This window comes from Candoia aspera, chromosome 1 (assembly GCF_035149785.1).
Source record: "Candoia aspera isolate rCanAsp1 chromosome 1, rCanAsp1.hap2, whole genome shotgun sequence".
NCBI lineage: Eukaryota > Metazoa > Chordata > Lepidosauria > Squamata > Boidae > Candoia > Candoia aspera.
This window is the reverse complement of record NC_086153.1, coordinates 210,128,744-210,152,321: the sequence shown is the minus strand read 5'-3', so window position 1 is coordinate 210,152,321 and position 23,578 is coordinate 210,128,744. Positions and strand designations below refer to the sequence as shown.

Genomic DNA, 23,578 nt, shown 5'->3' with positions numbered 1-23,578 from the left:
AACAGATCTAGGCTTTTTAGGGAAGTGGAACTACATAGATTGGCAGTCTACTTGTGTGATATTAAATATTGCCCAAGGATAGGAAATAACAAAGTGAATAGGAGATGTTAGCTGAGATACAACTTAAAACAAAGGTCTAGGGCTATAAGGATACATTTTAAAGGAAGGCTTCCTTCATCTTTATGGAAACTCTTAGGAAAAAGAACAGTATATACATCATCATTGTAATTTCCTTTATCCTGAAATCTTCAGGGCATTTTTCCTTATCAATATTACAGTGTACTTCTTTTTAATTGGTAAGTCATTGGACATATGTACCTGGGCCCGGGGCCCCAGGTGTTTTAAGGGCCATGTTTCTTGGCTATATTCACATCTACGACAATAGTTTTACTCTGCAACCATATTTATTTATTTTGTATTGTTTTAATTGTTTTATGTTTTTATGATTGTACGCTGCCCAGAGTCACTTTTTGAGATGGGCATCTATAGAAATCAAATCAAATCAAATCAATCAATCAATCAATCAATCAATAAAGTATTGAAATTGTAATCAAAGTTAATTTTGGAGGACAGTTGCTCCTTAGTATACACTGATGTCTAGCTGGAGATCCTTGATCTCTTAAGAACTTCACTGGAAATGTGGTATTTCTGCTTCCTGTAAGCCTCTACTGATTAATGGAAATAATGCTAAACATTTTAATGAATATAATCTAATTTGTTAATCGAATAGCCCCTCAAACCAGCAATTAAAGCCCCACCCAAAGGACAAAAAAATGTAAAAAAAAAAAAGTAAAAATTCAAGAGGCAAATCAGAAATTCTTCATGCTTAATCCCTTAGCCAAGTTCAACAGGAAACCACAAAATGAGTAAGAATCTATAAACAGGAGGCTTTAAATCAGTATTAGAATGAAGCTTTGTGGAATAAAACTAAATTGTAAGCCATTCTAAACATATCTTGTCCAGGGGCTGTGTGGAACTTTTTTAATTTAATGGCTACTAACTGCAGAAGAGTAATGCATCAGCTGCATTTGATGGATTGAATGTAGATTCACTCAAAGTCCTTCAGCCTGCTTTTTGTTCATTCTGAGATGCTAATTCAAAAATAGTGAAAAGTATCAGTATCACAATCATGCACTCTTATTCCCATTAATTAAACAAGAGTACACATAGTGGGACAAAGCCAGATCCATATCCGACACTAAAGAGCTCTGTAACTCTTTGCTTTAGAGAGTTCATTAAGAGGAGATATTCAGAATGCTGTCAACCACCTATATTCATAGCCAGATCAGACTTCTTTGACTTTCATGTGAAAGAAAATGAAGAGGAGTGAGAGTTAAAAAGGCATCACAGACAGTAATAGAATAGTAGCTTTCTATAAAGTTATACCTGGGTTCATTCATCATGCTAAGCTGTGGTTTGCTTATCTACAGTTTGTTGAACAAACCACAACTGAGTGGGTTTACACTGTTGGAATATTTTTTTATATGTTTACCATAAGGAAAGATTGTATAGGAAAGATAGTAATGCTGGTTCCTGTCAGTATAAACAAGTGAATATATCATGTAGCAAAAACTATGTAAAGAAAAACATATTTTATGTATAGAAAAACACGTGTTTAGGAAAGATAAAATGCCCATTGTTTAGCTTCATATAAAGAGACATCTGTTTAACCATAACTAAGGACGTCTGCCATAACTTTAAGATAAGGAAACATCTGTTTTAACAGAATATGAAAGGAAGATGTTCATGCTAGGAGGATGTTCATGCTGATAGAGCAGAAATTATTGTAATAAGCTTATGCATTTCATTCTCTTAATAATGATTGGCTAAATTTTAAACTGAAAGACCTATAAAAGGGACAGAGAAGCAATCCCCTTTTGCGGCCGCCCATTCAAAGACAACTTTGGGTGAATAAACATGATTTGACCTCCATTGATTGTCTGGTTTGCTTTAATCCTTTTTTTGGACACGAACAGAGAAAAGGAAGGAGTTTCATCCTTCTGACAATACAATATACTAAACTATAAACAATAGTTTGCAAAACACAGTAGTTGGGTTCATAATACACTAACCTAAAATCAAATGCACCATACTACAGCTTAGACTGATTGGTGAATTCCTCTTTCTCTTTCTCTTTCAACAACATCAGCTTATCATTAGTAGGAGTCTTCCATTTACAAACCCTCTCCTTATTTTGTTGCCAGAGCTCAGTGGCTGTCTTTAAAGATTGCTTCTACAGTGATGAAATGATTCTCAATTTTTATTTTGAACAATCCTACATTTACAAACATATTGTGTCAAAATTAAACATGAAAATATAGAGGAAGTTCTAGAATGGAATGTGAAACACAACTTACCTTTCCAACCTGCCGGACATTTGCACTTGTAGCTGTCTATTCCAGCAATACAAGAACCAATTCCACATGGGTTTGATTTGCAATGATTGTGGCTGTTTTGGCAATGTTCCCCTTCAAATTCACTGGGACACATACACAGGTACTCACCAACACCTGGAGGGAAGTTAATGTTGGTGATGCAAATTCCACCATTCAAGCAGCCACAAGGCTTTACTGAAACCTAGAAAAGGCAAGAATGTCTTGTATCTATGCATGCATTTTATTAAATAAATTTGTAATAAGGCTAATTACTAAAGTTCCTATTTAGTGATATATGTAAGAGTGATTTGTGGCTCAAAATATAACAGTAAATATACTAATCTTTATTCCCAGAAGATATTGGAAGAATTTCCTGATACTCGTAGATGATACTGAGAAGCAAACTGCATGATAAATACATAGCTGCCACTGAAAACTGAAAGTGCCCATTCATCTTTTTCCTTTCTAATATCTAATAGAACTTAACTGTCCTCTAATATCACAGCATTCTGTGTCCCCCTCCCTCCTATCATTGGCTGTTAGGTGGAGTCGATAAACATAAAGCATTATGATGTCAAGACACTACTGACTTGGAGACATCGCAGAGGAGAAAGGACCAGTTGTCGTGCATTTGCCATTTTTAAAAGCAGCTGGATACTTAGCATAAGGTATAGATTGGTCTTGACTGTTCAATGAATCTAACTCCTCAGGGCTTTTTCCTAATACCTCCAGGATCTGGATAAGTTTTACATCTAGTGATCTAACATTTATTTTATTCAGATCCCTTAGCAATTATCCATGTTAGCCAGCCTCTTTTAGCTGTAAGTTTCTTCCTCCTGTGCATTTGCATTATTAGCAAATGCTACTGCAGAATTAATAGAACAGCTTGCAACAAAGACAAAGCAGGAAAGCATGGCCAAGAAGCCAAGGTTATGGAGTAATGAGATAAGAGAAAAGAACCTCTAAAAATATTGTTGCAAATGAATTATAATCTTCCCTTTATGGCTAAAACCTGGTTCTTTATGTCATTATGTGTTTTTCTTCAAAGATCCAAAAGCACACAGCAACTTTTAAAGTAGATTAATGAACCATTAACAGGCTTGGCAAAAAGTGCTTTTTCAGATAGCCATCAATAGTCCCCTCTCTTATTCTCTGTATATATGGGATTCACTTTCTCCAGGATATTTATTAGATTAATTGATCATTATTGTCATGAGGGATAATATGCACTCACTTGAAAACAGCTGAAGTCTTAGCTTTTTAAAGACAGTAACCAATTATTACCTATTATCGAAGTAACCATGAGCCTGACAAACTAGTTTTTGAAGGAGTGTGACTCTCCTTCCTACCTGCACCGAGTGTCTGCTTTGTGCATTGCATTCATCAGACACAGTGAATTCGAAACTCGTTGCTTCTCCAGGAAGGACATTCCATATGAGAAGGCCAGCAGGAGAGAGAGAGGCTTCTGGAGGGCCAGCTTCTAAGGCAAACAGCACTGCCGATCTCTCAGGATCCACAGCTTGCAGCTGATAAACAAAAGTCTCTCCTGCAAACGTTAGAAGCTGATTGGATGGGGCCAGAAACACAGGCGGCAAGTTATCTAAATTAAACATCAAAAAAGTAGCCAAGATTAGAGGGGTGTATAGTCTAGGGTATACTCTGATTTTCTTAATTGAAGGAACAAACTGTAAACATGTTATTGGAAATGACAAGCAATTTAATGATTCCAGCTGGTAACTTGGAGGAACACCATCTATTTTTAAGGGGTTAAAGACATCCTATAAAATTAATATATTTACTGCTGGTGGGCTTTTCTTCAGAAAGGCTGTTGTTCTCTCTCTCTCTCTCTCTCTCTTTTTAATCAACAGAACCTTTAAAAAAAATCACAGAGTTGAAATGAGCCCCTCAAGTGATCATCTAATATGATGCAGAGAGTGGAAATACATCAGCAGGTTTTTCTTGTGAGAAAAGGTGGAGAAAAACCTCTCATCTTTTTTTCATATTGCAGAAAGTGATTAACCTCTGAATTTGAGTGTGGTGGCTGTGGTGAATGTTAAACCGCAGTTGAAAACACAACAAAAAGGCCAGTTTTAGACCCATAGTCACAATAGTCCTACAAAAGCTTCTGTGGGTTTATATTTACATTTTATGTTGTACCTTTCCGCTGAAAATGCTCAGTGCGAATTAAAAAATAAACCCACTACAATAACATTTTCAAAGAAAAATCAAAGTGATCTAATCTGTCCTGAAAATAAAATTATTAACAGTTTGCTGAACTGGAAATGCTTTGACTTACTCTTAAATAATATCATTGTCACGGTCAGTCCAAGAACAGTCTCAAGTCAGTATATTCCAAACTCCAGTTCTTTATTGTTTTCACAGTACAGACAGAATCTTGCCAGACTAAAGCTTCGAGACTGCCTGGACTAGTCCCTGCAGTTTCCTTGGCAAGGTTTTTCAGAAGTGGTTTGCCCTTGCCTGCTTCCTAGGGCTGAGAGAGAGTTTCTGGCCCCAGGTCACCCAGCTGGCTTTGGGCCTAAGGCAGGACTAGAATTCACTGTCTCCTGGTTTCTAGTCTGACACCTTTACCACTACACCAAAGTGGCTGTCATAGCCTAAATAAATATTATAAATATACACTATATACTGGTCTAAGCCAAGAATACATTCAATCAATCTCCTGAAGAATGAATTTTTGCATCATAAATAACACCTGATTTTCTAAGGCCCCAATGCACTTACATTCATTGATAGACCAAGTAAATTTAGAAACTGATGGCTCGCAAAGTAGACAAGAGCTGGTGAGACTTGCATCACCCTTTGCATAGCACAATCCATCTATTTTGCATGTGTTTTCCTGCCAGGAAGAAAAACAAAAACAAATGAGCTGTTAGTCACTTGAAATAGTATGAAATATTTATTTCTAGCAATCATGGAACAATAGTCATTTAAATCCATTCCCAAGGAAAGCATATAAGTGAATCTTCATTTTATCCTTGAATGTTAAGCTGCTGAATGACCAGAATAAAAATTCTCACTCAAAAGTGAATCTTGAAATGTGAGGAATGAACAAAGCATGGTTAATCAATCCCTGGCTTAACTTGATGCCTATTGTCCTTCCTGGTTTTCCTTATCCAGGAATTGACTGGCTCCTGGGTTCCCCTTCTTTTGGTATGTTGGGCAGATCTGTTCCTAATGCCTGCATGTGGCCTGGAAGGGTATTCTCTGGTTTTGTACCTTTGTCACGGGCAGTACAAATTTTCCCCATCCAGTAAGTCAGAGATAGCTGGGGTCTGTTATCTTTTGGCCTTCTTTATTTTTTCCCCTCTGAATTAGATGGTTAAAGAAAAACAAAGGATGAGAGATTTCATAAAAAATATACAGACAATATTCTCACGATTGTTTTGCTTTCTTTTTAAATGAAATTTAGATTTCTTTTGGCTGTAACAATAGTAGTTAATTATATACTAGTCCCAAAATCCAGTATGTCTTCTTTGTCAAGTAACTCTTCCAAACTGGGGTGTCTGTAACATTGATGTAAAGACGTTAGTACAGACGTCATTCCTTCCTTGAAGTCCTTGATAAAGGGAAAATTCTTGTAAATTTTGACAGTATTCAAGCACCTATTTATTTGCTTGCTTGCAAGTAGTTCTGTATCACCCATCTCAAATGCCTTCTAGCAGTATACAGCAGTGGAAAATAATTACTTCTGCTAGGATAAAAAACATGCTTGCTATTGCAAAGAACGACTTATGTGTCTCCATATATATTGTATAGCACTTCCATCATCCTTTGGTAGCTTGGGGGTAATAGGAGTTGTGGTCTAACACGTGGGGGGATTCCAGTCTGCAGAAGATCATTTAAACAAACTAGGGGTTGGGGGTAGGGAGAGACGATTGTAATTCTTCAGTACTCTGAGATCTTGAGTTTAATATTTATGTTAAGGACAGTATGTTATTTCAAGTGGTATGACGTGATTCTTTTTGGAAAAAAAATTCCTTTTCCTTTTGATACTTTACATCTGTCTTCCTAAGTCTTCATTTCTTAATGGATCATTATTTGCTCCTGGGTTCTTTGTTTCTAATTAATCCAAGAGACCTTTCATGACCACTGAGAATATATTATATAAGATAACGACAAAAATCTGCCTTAAGGCAAATTAGCCCAGTCGGCAAAACCTAGGTCAGCTCTGGTTGGACTACAGCAGCTAAACTACTGAACTTATCAAATGTAAAGAAAGACATGTAATGGTGATGCCACATACTACACTTGGCTTCAGATTAAACTATGGTAGACTTTTTAATGCAGAAAAGTCAATGCAGAACAGTTTTGAGAGAAACAGGTCTAGCCAACTTGCATCTATACTCAAAGACATTAGGCATAGAAGGAATAGTACTGGTAGCTGGAGCACTGCCAGGAAATCTGAGATAACTACTGGGACTCTGTCACCCTGCATTATGAACGAAAAAGGCTGGTGATAATGTCTTTCCAGCAAAAGTTCTATATCAACAGGAACCTTTTATGTAAAAGAAGTCTTATTAAAGATAATCTCAGAACTTTCATTATTTCTCCACTCCCATTAACTTTCATGAACATTTTTAGCACATAACTGCTAACTTCTGTATAGACATTAAGTAATACATTTTGAAAAACAGGCTTGTATATGATGTGTGGTTTTTCAGCTATTGATGTCAAAAAGGGCATAATACACAAGTAGAAAAAATATATTTAGTTTTCCAGCTGATCAGTAAACAAATGTGGTTTCCTGACACTTGTCAAGCCACATAGCTCACTTAAGGAAACTGGAGGGTTAAGAAGAAGATGGATGCTCTCTACTACACCTCTAAGTGCTTTGAAATTACCTTTAATTTGCAAAGCCCATTTTGATGGAATTTGCAATCCTGGCAGACTCCATCATACAAGGTCAGAACTTTTGAATTACTGTACTGGAATCCATCATTAGATATCTAAAATATACAAAAATACATCATTTTGTGTGATCCAGTTCCACATAGACATTGTCTGTACATTCTAAATACACCCCTGAACTAAATGTCTGCCAAGAAGATAAATTAAACCACTTGCGAGTTACTTTCCTGCAAGCTAATAAATCACTGGATGCTGCAAACTGAAAAGCATTCATTTATTACCAAAATATCTTTTTGCTCAGATCAAATCTGGATTTCTGATAACTGTGTGCTTTGTTAAATCTGTTCCTGTAAATTTTTTTCTCAAATAGACACAATTTTGAACAATAAATCCTGCTCCAGACTGACTGCAATCCATAAAACATTTACTCAAGAGGAATTTTATGGATGTCAACAGCATTTTATTGAGATTGCTTCAAAGCAAGACAATTCTGTTGGGTAGATTGTGTCCTCTACTCCACTCGATATAGATTTCCATTCCTGAGGTATTAATTCATTCATAAAATGTCATATCTTGAAACAAACATTCTGTAGGAGAAGAACCGGAAAGTGGGGCTGATGCTTCTCCCACATGTATTTCCTATAAATAGAGGAATAATGCATTTAACTGGAGGAAAGTTTAATACAAGAAAAAGAATGTTCACTCTGTATTTGGCACAGGAGTCAAGCCATAACAGGTCAATTATGTAAGTTAATTCTGTAAATTGTATTTGTTTCAAAACATCTAACTGCATGCAATGACAAGTTCTTTGGGTTTTTTTTTTTTATTTCTACCATCTCATCTCATGTCATCATTTGCTATTTTGTTCTGTTTAACTGATATTACTATTACAAGCCATGAACATTATTAGGCTTTGCTTGTTTGCAGCTTGTGAAAACAGTTGTGGATATCAAAGTCATTTGAACATGAAATGTAGAATTGTATTCAAAACTGCACAACATGTCTTACATTCAAAGGCAATATATTTCAAATTCTCCACTGTAAAAATAGATACAAAGGATTAAGAATAAGTTTGAACTTGAAATATAGAATGTTATCCTGAATGTGCCCACCAGCTTTCCAAAAGGAGATATCTGTTTTGAAAATTTCAAATATGGTTTTGCCACTCTATATGAAATATGCTTTGTTATGCCATGTTGAATTTCATGTAGACTTAGTGTCATACTAACCATGGAAAATACTGTATTTGACTGAAATGTTCATTTTATTGTTCTCTGAAAAACAGAACTACCATAGACCTGTTTATTGGAAGACTAAATAGTGAATACTAAATATGTGTATGGAATTTCATTCAGTTTGTGTTCAATTTAAGGAATTATAATACAAATAAAATGATACCCTACACAAACAAACAAACAAAAAGCACATGCACACAATACAAATGCTATATCTAAAGACTGAGAAAGCTATTAAATGTACTTTTCATTTAACTGTTTGAAAAGGGTGATGAAATCAAGCTGCTGTTAACACGTTCCATCACTCAATTATGTTTTGAATATATGTTTAAGCTTTCTCTGCTTTTCAGACAATTCTAGGGGGATGAGCATTGCATTTTGTTTAAATCCTGTTCTACTTAAAAATTTATACAGGAGCCAAGTTCAGACTGCCAATTGAAACATATAATGTTCTAAATGTGCATATTTACATTTAAAATAATATCACACTATTTGTGTTACATTTTTCTTGGACACTTGGAAAATCAGAGTAGAGCATTGAGCTCTAAATTCAAAATATTATCTTGAATGAACAAACCTACATTTATTTTAAGATCCAAAGGAAAGGACAGGAAGAGAGTAAATGGTAAAACAAAGAAACACTTCTTTCACTAAATGGGATTGTATATTGCAAAAGGTTAACTACTAAAGTACAGGTAGTCCTCACTTAATGACTGCAATTGGGACTGGCAACTCCATCACTAAGTGACATGGTCATTAAGTGAAAAATCACATGACTGTGCCAGATTTACGAACTCAGTTCCACTGTGGTCATTAGGCGCAACATCACATGATCGCGACTTGCAACTTACTGCCAGTTTTTCCATTGACTCTGCTTGTTGGAAGCAGTGAAGCTGTGAAGCTCCCAAATGGTGATCACATGACCACAGGATGCTGCAATGATAATAAATGCACACTGGTTGCAAAGCAACCAAATCGTGATCACCTGATCATGGGGACACTGTGGCCATCATAAGTTTGAGGACCCGTCATAAAGCTACTTTTTCCAGCACCATTGTGAGTTTGAATGGTTGCTAAACAGGGCAGTCATTAACTTAAGACTACCTCTAAAAGGTTCAAATTTGGTAAGAAGCCAAACTTTTTGCATCCAACAAAAATGGGAGGAAACCAAATGCATTTGCAAGTAGGAAATTAACCTTTTAGATGGGACCTGTTTTTCACAGAACACATAGACAGCTGTGAACAACCAGACAATTTATTTTCAAACTATCGTTTCTGCTCAGCCAGAAACAAACACAGAAAAATCTTTTTGTTGGTTTTTGTTTGAATTAAATCTACCAGAAATAGCTGTATGACTATATGCTTCTCTTGTAACCACAATGCTGTGTGTAGCTTGTGCGGTGTGACAAACACAACTGATAAACCAGATGTGATATGACCTTTCCATTTCTGTCACAGAATATAGGTTATTGTCATCAACTCACCCATTTTGCTAGGTCTCACAGTGACCTAATAACTGAAGCATGAAGTTGCCTTTGCTGAATCAGTGTTGCATGAAGCAACTTTTCCCCTAAGTTCTCTATAATTTATCTGTGTTAAGTCACAAATATTCATCCAAAATTGTCCTGTTTTGATACATTTTCTTCGGATGGTTTTGCCTATGCTGGAAAGAGTCAAAGGTTGGACAATCCTGCTCATGCCAGAGAACTCCTGACTATGTCAGATCGGCCCGTGCTGCATGAAGTAATGCACATCTCTTCCTTCTGACCTTAGCAGGAGACCCACTCTTAGAACAAGGAGGAGGAGGAGAGCCAAGTGCTTTAATTATGAAAAAATGTTTTCCGTAGTACTTTTAACTGTGCTGATAGTGTTAACTATGATATATTTCACTCTTATATTTATCTATAGTTTCATATTGTGGCCTATCTGTATATGGAATGAAACTGATTTTTTCTAAATAAAACTTTACAGTGTTCTTCATCATCTCAGTCTGCCCCAGGTGCTTGCTACCAGACAAGACAAGCTGCACTTCAGCTGCATATTGTCAGACACATAGGCTTACAGTGTGAAAAATAATCTGTTTGCCTTAGACTCGCACCACATAATTCCCTTTTCTTTCCCCTAATCAATAGGCTAAGAGGCAAGATGTTTAATCAGAGCTGGCAGAAGGTAAAGGGATTAAATCTCTTGGCAAGTCCACCTAGTTCTCCTACAGTTGCAACTCAATTTATTAGTGCATAATACATTCAACTGATATTGTACTGAATTCCTTTCCATGTGCCCTTGGAACACAACAGGATTACATACAGTGAGTGTAAACCCTGGCTAACGATCTACTTGGAATCAGACCTTATATTCTGCCCTTGTTAAGATTCAGTCTCTGATACAGAAGTCAAGGTCCAAGCTATGTCAGTGTAGGAATGATGCAAGTGTTGCAAACATCTAACATGCAGAACAGGTTCTAATCCCAAACAAATCAAGCTTTGGAATGAAATAAATATTAGTTTAACATTCAACTGTTTTGCAGGCAAAAGCAGACTGATCGTTCTTAATGCAATTTTATCCTTAATTCCTTTCATTTACCAACATCTTCAAGACTTTTATTGTCTCGGTGCAGCTCTAATGATCAAACCAATGAATATAAATAACGATTAGAACCCCAGGAGCCTCTTTGTAATAAGATATTCGAATAAAACTCATTTCTTTTCTCTGCTGTTCTTTTGTTTGTATTTTAAATTTTGTTTTGTTTTATATAAATATTACCACAAAATTGATTGGTATAGTTTTGAAACCTAACAGGCTACAGTAATAAATATACATTTTAACCATTTTTATTGGTTGATATGTAATGTAACTCTTTTTTGTATATACCATACATGTATCATGTTTACATATTTCCTTTCCTACAATTCAAGATAGTGTGCATAACCTTTCACCAATACCTTCATATATCCTCTTAACAACATGGGAGGTACAGTAGATAAGGCCAAGAAACCATGGGTAGATCTGCACTGAGCATTTAAGTTGCTTTTCTCCTATGATCACGCTAGCTTGACTCTAAGCCATCTTAAGAAAATTATGTCCAGACTGAGATATTTTGACAACAGCTTTCCAGGTATTCAGTCTGGACTGCAGGCTACCATATCCCCCAACCCCTCTGGACAGTTCCCGGTTGCTCTGTCCTTTAACCTTTCTTGTCCAGGAAGGTGCCTGCCAATTGCTTTCCTTTCTGTGGGTGGGTCTTGCTGAACATTTATACTTTCAAGTTGGTATGTATGTGTGGTAGTGCAACAAACTGCATATACAAATCTAGGGATTTACCATTTTATCATTTTTCCATCACCTGAGGTAGAAGGATTTCACTCCAATTCCTAAATAGCCCATAGAATTGTTTAAGCTGTCTGGGAGTAGACTGGTGGTGGTGGTGGTAGAAATCTGCTCAGAAATTCAAGGGAATAATCTGGTCCATACAGTAGATAAAAACCATGTTAAAATAACAGAACAAAGAAATAAAAGCAATGCTGTTAGAAATATCTATTATTACATACAACCAAAATGTTGTGAATGAACTGCAAATTTTCTGATCTTTCATAGAGGCATGATGTAGAAATAGAATACTTTAATTAACTATGCACACTGATTATAAACTCTTCCAATTGCCTAATATGATCTTCCATTATTTGTCTTGATCACTTTTTCCTTTACATTGTGGAATAAAGCACATGAGGATCAGTTATTCATAATGTAATGCTTATCATTATGGAAGATTTAAGGCCTTTTCCCACTTGCACTTAACCATGGTACAGATAGGCTGTGACAACATCTTAATTTCAGCCCAAGGCCATAAATTGTGCTCAGCATTAAAATACAGGCATCTACCTTAAGCTGACAACATCCAATAACACCAGCAAGGTGTGGTAAAAAAATGTTATATCACTTCATCATTCAGGTGACTTATAGCAGATAAGATCAAAGAGACACTTATTGGCCATTTAAGGCTGATGTAGACAGGCCTCCTCCCTGCCAGTCCCTGGTGACCTTTTGGGTACAAGAAGTTACTTGTCAGGGTTTGAAATAGTGCACCAGCAAAATGGCATAAGAATGTAATATAACAGTGAGATAGTGGTGCAACCCTGAAAAGAAGTAACCTGCTAAAACAGTACAGAAGATTGCAAAACATGTCATAGACCTTTTTTAAAAAGTAGGTATTGAACTCATGACAGGAGAAATTAATGAAAAAAGTTGCTCAAAAAGGGTGGAACTTACTTAAAAAGGTACTAACACAAAGGGGAAAAATGGGAGGGCAGCACATAAAGCTTAGTGAAGCTTTTAAAATGAAAAAGGACAAAGAAGGTGAAAAGAGGGAAAGCTGATCAAGGAGAACACAGAATAGATAACCTAGAACCATAGAGAGGGTACTAGGAAAGCTAAAGATCGAGATCAGCTGAAATTACAATATATGAGAAAAACATGAAAAATGTTTTTTTTTTTTAACATAAACATGCCAATTGCTCAGTGAAGTTGGCAGAATACTAATAAATAATAAACAAAAGGCTTCCTAACTTCTTTTCTTTCTAAATAGTTTCCAGTTAGAAGGTTGGTGTTTGCCAGACATTTGTGAAAAGCAGAATGAAAGAACTGGATTGAAATTTGGGACTGATAGACATATGGTCATGGGATTTATATATATTTTAAATGGGTTCAAATCTTTATGTCCTAATGAATTGCATCCAAACATATTGAAGGAAATTGCTGAAGGTCTAGTGAACTTGTACATATTATCTTTGAAAAATACTGGAGAACTGCTGAAGTGCTAGATGAACAGAAGACAAATATCATCCCTGTCTTTCAGGAGGGGGAAAAGGAGGATGCACAGAACCATAAATTAGTCTGATATTAATATGTCTGAAATGCTATAGCAGTTCATGAAGATATTATCTATATGCACCTTGAAAACAATGTCATAATTACCAGAAATCAGCAAGAACTTGTTAAGAACAAGTTTTACTAAACTGTTTCATTTTTTAAAATTAACTAACCTTTTTAAATAGATTGTGGGAATGTTTGTTGTTGTTTATTTGTTTAGTCGCTTCCGACTCTTCGTGACTTCATGGACCAGCCCACGCCAGAGCTTCCTGTCGGTCGTCAACATCCCCAGCTCCCCCAGGGACGAGTCCGTCACCTCTAGAATATCATCCATCCATCTTGCCCTTGGTCGGCTCCTCTTCCTTTTGCCTTCCACTCTCCCTAGCATCAGCATCTTCTCCAGGGTGTCCTGTCTTCTCATTATGTGGCCAAAGTATTTCAGTTTTGCCTTTAATATCATTCCCTCAAGTGAGCAGTCTGGCTTTATTTCCTGGAGGATGGACTGGTTGGATCTTCTTGCAGTCCAAGGCACTCTCAGAATTTTCCTCCAACACCACAGTTCAAAAGCATCGATCTTCCTTCGCTCAGCCTTCCTTATGGTCCAGCTCTCGCAGCCATATGTTACTACAGGGAACACCATTGCTTTAACTATGCGGGCCTTTGTTGTCAGTGTGATGTCTCTGCTCTTAACTATTTTATCGAGATTTGTCATTGCTCTTCTCCCAAGGATTAAGCGTCTTCTGATTTCCTGACTGCAGTCAGCATCTGCAGTAATCTTTGCACCTAGGAATACAAAGTCTTTCACTGCTTCTACATTTTCTCCCTCTATTTGCCAGTTATCAATCAAGCTGGTTGCCATAATCTTGGTTTTTTTGAGGTTTAGCTGCAAGCCAGCTTTTGCACTTTCTTCTTTCACCTTCATCATAAGGCTCCTCAGTTCCTCTTCACTTTCAGCCATCAAAGTGGTATCATCTGCATATCTGAGATTGTTAATGTTTCTTCCAGAGATTTTAACTCCAGCCTTGGATTCCTCAAGGCCAGCTTGTCGCATGATGTGTTCTGCATACAAGTTGAATAGGTAGGGTGAGAGTATACAGCCCTGCCGTACTCCTTTCCCAATCTTAAACCAGTCCGTTGTTCCGTGGTCTGTTCTTACTGTTGCTACTTGGTCGTTATACAGATTCTTCAGGAGGCATACAAGATGACTTGGTATCCCCATACCACTAAGAACTTGCCACAATTTGTTATGGTCCACACAGTCAAAGGCTTTAGAATAGTCAATAAAACAGAAATAGATGTTTTTCTGAAACTCCCTGGCTTTTTCCATTATCCAGCGGATATTGGCAATTTGGTCCCTAGTTCCTCTGCCTTTTCTAAACCCAGCCTGTACATCTGGCAATTCTCGCTCCATGAACTGCTGAAGTCTACCTTGCAGGATCTGGAGCATTACCTTACTGGCATGTGAAATGAGTTCCACTGTTCGATAGTTTGAACATTCTTTAGTGTTTCCCTTTTTTGGTATGGGGATATAAGGTGATTTTTTCCAATCTGATGGCCATTCTTGTGTTTTCCAAATTTGCTGGCATATAGCATGCATTACCTTGACAGCATCATCTTGCAAGATTTTGAACAGTTCAGCTGGGATGCCGTCATCTCCTGCTGCCTTGTTATTAGCAATGCTTCTTAAGGTCCACTCAACCTCACTCTTCAGGATGTCTGGCTCTAGCTCACTGACCACACCGTCAAAGCTATCCCCGATATTGTTATCCTTCCTATACAGGTCTTCTGTATATTCTTGCCACCTTTTCTTGATCTCTTCTTCTTCTGTTAGGTCCTTGCCATCTTTGTTTTTGATCATACCCATTTTTGCCTGGAATTTACCTCCAATGTTTCTAATTTTCTGGAAGAGGTCTCTTGTCCTTCCTATTCTATTGTCTTCTTCCACTTCCGCGCATTGCTTGTTTAAAAATAATTCCTTATCTCTTCTGGCTAACCTCTGGAATTTTGCATTTAATTGGGCATATCTCCCCCTATCGCTGTTGCCTTTTGCTTTCCTTCTTTCTTGGGCTACTTCTAGTGTCTCAGCAGACAGCCATTTTGCCTTCTTGGTTTTCTCTTTCTTTGGGATGTATTTTGTTGCCGCCTCCTGAACAATGCTGCCAACTTCTGTCCAGAGTTCTTCCGGGACCCTATCTACTAAGTCCAGTCCCTTAAATCTATTCTTCACCTCCACTGCATATTCCTGAGGAATATTCGTGAGCTCATATCTAGCTGATCTGTGGGTCTTCCCTAATCTCTTTAGTCTGATCCTAAATTGTGCAAGAAGAAGTTCATGGTCTGAACTACAGTCAGCTCCAGGCCTAGTTTTTACCGACTGTACAGATGTCCGCCACCTTTGGCTGCAAAGGATGTAATCAATCTGATTTCGGTGTTGTCCATCTGGTGAAGTCCATGTGTAAAGCCGTCTCTTAGGTTGTTGGAAGAGAGTGTTTGTTATGCAGAGTGAATTGTCTTGGCAAAATTCTATCAGCCTATGTCCTGCTTCGTTTTGTTCTCCCAGGCCATACTTACCTGTAATTCGAGGTGTCATTTGACTGCCCACCTTAGCATTCCAGTCTCCTGTGATGAAAATAACATCTCTTTTAGGCGTGTTGTCCAGTAGGTGCTGCAGATCCTCATAGAACTGCTCTACTTCAGCTTCTTCAGCATTTGTGGTTGGGGCGTATATTTGGATCACTGTGATGTTAGATGGCTTGCCCTGAATTCGAATTGAGATCATTCTGTCGTTTTTGGGGTTGTATCCAAGCACTGCTTTAGCCACTTTACTATTAATTATGAAGGCTACTCCATTTCTTCTGTGGTCCTCTTGTCCACAGTAGTAGATCTGGTGTTCATTTGATGTGAAGTGGCCCATTCCAGTCCATTTCAGTTCACTGACGCCCAGAATGTCTATGTTTAATCTTGACATCTCACCAATAACTACATCCAATTTGCCCTGGCTCATAGATCTTACATTCCAGGTTCCAATGGTGTGTTGATCCTTAGAACATCGGATTCGCCGTTCACCACCAGCACCGTCGGCCGCTAACCGTCCTTTCGGCTTTGAGCTAGCTGCGTCATCACGACTGGGGCTAGTTGAGCTCATCCTCTGTTCCTCCCCAGTAGCAGTGGGAATGTTTAGACATGATATATAGTATGTTGATGCAAAGCGGTTGGAAAAAAGTACTGTACTCCATGACATTCTCATTAGCAAGCTACTTGATGCGGGGTGGATGGCAATGACAGTTAAGTAGATGCATACAAGGTTCAAAAATTGTAGAAAATGCTTATCAATGGATCTTCATCAAACTGGAGTGAGATATTTAGTAGGATGTCACATAGGTCAGTCTCAGGTCCTGTACTCCTCAACATTTTTATTAATGGGGATGGAAAGTAATAAATGAAGGCAGGAGTAGGATTCTCAAAGTACAGCAAGAAATTTTGCAGCATTGGAGCTAAAGTAAATAAGGAATGCTAGGTATAAGGAATGCTAGATGGATGTTGCTTCAGGTAACAATACGTATAGGTCCAATACAGCCATTCAGCTTTGGAGCCAGACCAACAGTGTTGCAGTTATGTGAATGTTGGTGATAAAATGTAATACTGACAATAATAGATATAATAATAGACACACAAGTTTGCACACACTGTAAGTACTATGTGAAACTTTCTGTCTCATTCTAGCTCTTACAGCGTTTCACTCTTCTTTCTCTGGGAGGAAACTGTAATGCAGCTTTGACATATACTCCTATAAATACATCAAAAGCTATATTCCTTTTATCTGGACACATAATGAGCCCCCTTGAGTTCAGTGGCACTTCTTCTGAATACACATACTGCATTTAGGATTACCTCTTATTTAGATGAGAAGTTTACAAGATTGTCAGTACTGAAACTAACAAGAAGCAAGCAAAACTAGCGCTTCTAAAGACACTCTACCTTTAAACGTTAATCTTGCCACTTGACAGGCATTTTTCTGTGACACAATTATGTGGCTGGGCTGGCAGATGGCAGATCATGTAGGTGCAAGTCTTGGAATCAGCAAATGTCAGTATGTGCACATATATGTCTATGTATGGAACCTTCCATGTGGTCAGCCTCAGTCTATATCAGACGTTATTAGCTTTTTCAGGTGTTATCACATGATTTTGCATGAGGTCAGGGTATCGAAAAACATAGTTCTAAAATGAACTCCTTTTGAAGAAATGCTTTGATCACCAAATTACGAATCCTTTCTGAGATTATTGTGAGTAGCATGGTGCCTGTGTGTGTTGTGTTGCCAACCCCTGGTTGACTTGATTCAGTCACTGTTACCACACCCACATGGAAGGAGCTCCCAGCAAGTGTGCATGAATACTAAGCTCCCATGCACACTGAGCACTGCTACCTTGCATACCAGTTATCAGGATGGCGCACAGGAGAATCCCCAGATGCACAATAAAAGCTTACACAATTTAGCAATTGTGGCCTAATCAAGATTTTAACCTGTGCCCCTAGAAATATAATACTGTTGATTAACAATTGATTCATCCATTATATCACCTGAGAATTACTAATAATACTGATTGTATTCTGTACCTTAAAACCACTTATTACATGTAAAATGACTACAATGCTTATAATTTCTGATATTACTTACTATTAGTCAGTACTAAAAATCTTTGGGTTTGTACCTCCCTTCGATGGGGATTAGCAGGGAAAGGCTAATTGCAATCTCATCTTATCCTTCCAAAATATAAATTAAAAAAAACCCAACTCTTAGTAGCACAAGAGATTCCTACTTTCACTTGCCATCTTGCACATGGTTCGAGATCAATCTTGAAATGAAGAGTTTCTGTTCCTGTGTCGTTCAGAACAGGGATCGAGCATTCCACCACTGTCAGATTCAAAAACGTTGCTTTTGTGATTTCCTGTTTTCTGGCTATCCATTCACTATTGTGATACTACAGGAAACAGAGCAATAAGGTGTTAATTTATTATTGCAGGTTATACATGCAAATATTTCAAATGATCCATATATATATATATATATATATATTTAGGATAGCTTTTAATTAGAGGTAAAGCTGTAAGGCAAATTTGTTTAACACTGAATGCATAGTAGAATTATTAAAGGAAATAATGGATTTTAACATGATATAATCTGAATGAAATAAATGGAATGGAATGAGATAATGCAGTTCAGCAGATCGTGTTACTTTTGGGTACTCCGTTGTGCTTCAAGTTCATAAGCAATAATAGTCCTACCACCTGAATGTCCATTAAAAATCCTGAGAGTATTAATTTTTTTCAAGAGAAAAAAGTATAAAAATAATTTTAAATCCTGTAGGATAATTTTTGAAGGTATGTTTGAACGGGAGACCAAGACACATTTATAGTGAAGCATAAATTGGTTTATGGACAGTGCCGGAGGCAAAGGCAGGGCAAAAGAGGGGAGGGGTTACAGTTCTTTTTTAGATTTCTGCAGAATAAAGTACACATATGAATGGTTACAGCAGCAAGGTGTTTGGTTGGGTGCAGCACATTCTAGAGAGCTAGTTTGTGTAGTAGTTAAGGCACCGGGCTATAAACCGGGAGACCGGGAGTTCTAGTCCCGCCTTGGGCACGAAGCCAGCTGAGTGACCTTGGGCCAGTCACTTTCTCTCAGCCCTGGGAAGCAGGCAAGGGCAATCCACTTCTGAAAACTTTGCCAAGAAAACTGCAGGGCCTTGTCCAGGAGTCAACAATGACTTGAAGGCGCACAGACACAAAAAAAGGAAATTAAATTAGTGAGGTCAGTGAGGCAATTAGGGTGTAATTATGAAGTAGTGGGACAGAACTACAAAGACAATTGGGGTTTTGAAAGAACAAAGAGGCACTATTCTCTGACTATAGTTTCTTTCTATGGAGTTACTGTTCTAGGGTTTATCAAACTGTCCCTGTTCCAAGAGTCTCTGTTTGCCTCCTAGTATCTCTCCTCAGCCTGTCAGCATTATTTGGCTCTCTCAATGTTTTATAGCTGAGTTGTTGGTTTAGTTTCTCTGGAAATTTGACACCATATAGCTGACCTAATAATTTGTTTTCCCTGGGAAGATGTATTGGGGTTAGGGGTTTTAGCTTGACAATGCACACCCCACCCCCCAATTCTCCTTCAATCCAGTGAAGGAAAATAAACAGGTTTATAGGTTACATATACAGTTCAGAAAGTTCTCAATCTATTCATGTTCTGGAATGGTAATTAGCAAATAATAATAATAATAAGCCCAAGGATCCATTTGCCCAAGTGTGAGTAGGGCTAAACAGGGACAAGCTGCTCTCTAAACTTCTTGCATGGATAGCTCCTGAAAGTATATTTTAACATTTATGTAAAAATCCAAAATATTACTTTATGCTATATGGATGGTCACCAAAATATTTTTTTTAAAAAATTAACCTTTCCGCAAATGTCCCTGAAGGGATGCAAAACAGCTAAATTAATAAATAACAATGAAGAAGTGAACCACATAAGCCCATTGACATTGGAACAATAAAATAGAGAAAACAATTTAAAGCATTAAATTAAAGCAATGTATGGGAGCTACACATAATGATAGAAGAAGGCAATTCCATAATTTGAAAACATAAAAAAAAAAAGTCTTTCCCCTTCTCTGAGGGACAGGACTACATGAGCATGATGTCCTTGAGAGGGCAGATCTAAGAGGAAAACCCGTAAAAAAATAAATAAAAACAAAAACACATGATGTTCAGCTGACCTTGGAATACAGACATTGCACATCTTTCAATATTTCTGTAAAATGTTATTTCAATGCCATGTACTGACTAATATCTAATAGTTTCCTCATTTAAAGCTACTCAGTGCTTTCAGATACTCTTCAAGACTCTATGTAGAATACACTGTAAAAAACAGTCTAAATGAGATGTGGCCAGGACATGGATAAATGTTGCCAAATTGAGGACAGTTGACAAATGGTCTGCTACATGTCATTGTGCAAAGACATTTCTGGCCACCACTTAGGACTGGACTGTCTTCCTCAGCTTCCAGCAGAATAAAGTTTATACCTTTCATCGTCCCTGGAATTTTGCCCTAGTCCAAGCTCCTCTTTGTGGCAGGTTCCCCACCCCCACCACCATCTTGGAGCAGGAGGATACAATTATTGCTTTCAGATTTTTTCAAGAATCTGACATTTTTTCAAGAATCTGACATTTTTTCAAGAATCTGACATAGAGGACTCTGTCCTCTATGCAGGAAAGTGAAGGAAACAAGTGATCACCCTCAACTTCCTCCCACACTGAAAAATATGGGTTGGATGTAAAAGCCTTGCATCTGTAATTGATCTGCCACTGATCAAAGGGCATGCAATCAAACAATAGCTCCTCCTTTGTTCACAGCACCACCAACTGAACACCACCTGATTGGAAAGATGAAAGTCACTTGTATAATGCTGCCAAGACATAACGCTGTTAGGCAATCCTGTAAGATATCATCACTAATTGTACAAGAGTTGCCTGTTGGATGAAGAAAATTCTGAGCTACTGTATTTCTAGGTATTGGCCATGCGCTAAGGTAACTCAAGCAGTCTGAATCCCATATCCCATTTGGAACCATGACTGAGAAAGAATCCAAATAATTTGGTTCATCCAAAGATGTCTAAAATTGTGCTGCTACAGATTTAAACACTTTGCTGCAATAGAGTCATCACTCTTTTCTGTATGGCACCGTCCAGAATATAAGACTAACAGATAGAGAAGGAAATTATATTCAGCGAGTCATTTTATTAGGTCCAGGCTGGGTGGTTGACACTCCAAGCTCTTCTTTTAATTTTGGTAGTTTTATGGCTGGTTTGGAATAGATTCAAAAACACCCCATAGCCTATTTCTATTTATTATGGCTGTGAAGACATCCATATTTGAAGGGCAACATATTCAGAGCTTACAGGGGCACACACACAAAGCACCTGTCAGAATTATCTTTTCCTGAGATTGTGCTACAGTACTGAGCAGCCACATATGCCTAGGAAAAGACCCATGTGTTCCTAACAGTAACTGTGTAGATGCTCATCCAACCTCAAATTACAGTTTGCCCTTGGAATCCAGATTCCTGCACGGCCCTACTATTCTAATATAGGGCTGTGTCCCAGGATAGCTTAGCAGAAAAATGCAAAGATTGCTAAACTGACTTTATGCATAATGCCTTGAGAGGTGTTGGGAACTGCTATCCAAATCAGCTGGGTGGTTTTAGGTTGGTAAAACTGTACTATAGAAACCCTCTTTTGTTATAGCATTCACTCAAATAATACCTTCAGAATTTTATAGCAACCCCTTCCTCAGAAACTAAACATGTAATGTCAAATCTTCAAAATAGAATGGATTTTTTTTTAGAAAAACAGAGCTATAATTCTTTAAGGCAAGATTATCCTTTCAGATTTTTTTTTAATCATCATGGTTTGGGGAGCTGTATCCCATGCCAGATATGCTGGATAACAACTACTGGAAATGTCCTATTTTTTTCCATGCTTGATTAATATGTTTTGAGAGTATTTCTGTTGCTAGACCCTTATGGCTTGATTCCATTTCATAATATTTGAAATAATGTTATTATGGGGCAAACAGTAGTATCTACTGGCAGCATCCCCAAACAATTGCTGGTGTTGATTACACTAATGTAATTCTAAGTGTTTCTGACTTATGAATACTGTACACGGGGATCCGACCATACCCCATGTGAAATGTATGAATCAAGGCAATAATATTTACAGCTATGCCAAATAAATATTTTGTACTTTTGTTTATAATTCAGGAAGGATACACACTAGTTTCCACTGATGCTTCATGGAATATTCTGCATCCTTTTAGTTTCGCTGAAAAAAATCATGTTGAATTTTATATAGTTTTGAAATAGAATGACAGAAAAGCTCTCCCATTCATATACTTCTTAGCCTTAGATTTTTTTACTCAGCATTAGAAAACTTTATATTATCTGATATGATGTATAATAATATTAATAATTGGTCAGTTCAGCTGAAGACTACAGCTGTGTATCAAGAAACTTGGTTAGTTAGCTGTGACACTTAAAATTCAAGTGTGTTTGGAAATACAGCCATGCGTATAAATTCCAGATGCACAAAATTGAGAAGTAATAATACTGTGATTTCAGGCTTCAGTGAACTAAAGTAGAAATGGGATAAAAGCCCACAGAAAAATGGAAGACACTGCATGGTTTTGATTCACTTATAAACTAATCTCTGAAGTGCTCTGACACCAATTGTATAAAATGTACATGTGAGAAAGAGAACTTTTTACTTTTAAACCCAATAATCTTAGCGAATCCCTATACATATCTATGCAGGAGGATAAACCAACCAATAGAACAAGGAATGTAAAAGAAATCCATCACAGATTTCTTTTAGCTCAAGTTACTGTCATCCACTAGAGTAAATTCTACCATGTTATGTCAGCAGTAATCAATGGAGTTTACTGCCAAGTACTGTCATCTAGAAAAGTTTATAAAACATAATATTATTATATGTTATTTTATGTCTAATATACATTTAGAAAAGTTCAGTAAAAATCAGCATGCATCTTGAACTTTATGCAAAATGTTTTATTTAACATACTAGAGGAAAACGTGTAGAATAAATATATAGGCTACATAAAAATTATGGAGCAATTGTGTAAGTTAAATAGAAAAATATTTGAATTATGTAAAATACAATTAAAATACATATGATAACGATGGTGGTTTACAGGACTTTTTTAAAAAATCCAGAGAAATTGCATGCAATAAAATAGCAAATGAGCACCTAAGCACTGAGATTGACCAGATTTCTCTTGTTCAACATACTATTAACTAGAATAACATGGCCCAGAACATATAAAAAGGAATCATTTTGGTGCTGTTATGTGTCTAATTCCACAGTTTCTATTCATAAACTGCATGCATTCTTGGTTTGCACAATGTTAGGGAATGGGACAGGGAAAAACACACACACACACACACACTTAATATGTGACTTTACTTTCAAAAACATACTATAGACATATTTACCCCAAAAGAAAATAGCTCTGCATTTAAGATGATTCCCCACCCTGCCACCCAAGGAAGAATAGCTAAGAAAAATTATAAGCACTGAAAAAGCCCTGTGTATTGCCCAGTTTTCATACCTTATCAATCTAAGGCTGTCAGGACTAATCCTGGATATAGATTCCCTGTCCCAA

At 37.2% G+C, this 23,578-nt stretch overlaps 1 protein-coding gene across 1 annotated transcript in view; it reads right to left on the bottom strand.

Annotated features, from left to right (window-relative positions):
- The window catches only part of VWDE (von Willebrand factor D and EGF domains), a 221,349-nt gene that overhangs the window by 117,853 nt on the left and 79,918 nt on the right, over positions 1-23,578 (bottom strand). Inside the window, exons 14-18 of the mRNA XM_063307665.1 lie at positions 18,166-18,327; positions 7,238-7,342; positions 5,118-5,232; positions 3,725-3,975; positions 2,358-2,577 (exon numbers count right to left, since the gene is read on the bottom strand). Coding sequence (XP_063163735.1) covers positions 2,358-2,577; positions 3,725-3,975; positions 5,118-5,232; positions 7,238-7,342; positions 18,166-18,327 — 853 coding nt within the window. The remainder of the gene's footprint in view (positions 1-2,357; positions 2,578-3,724; positions 3,976-5,117; positions 5,233-7,237; positions 7,343-18,165; positions 18,328-23,578) is intronic.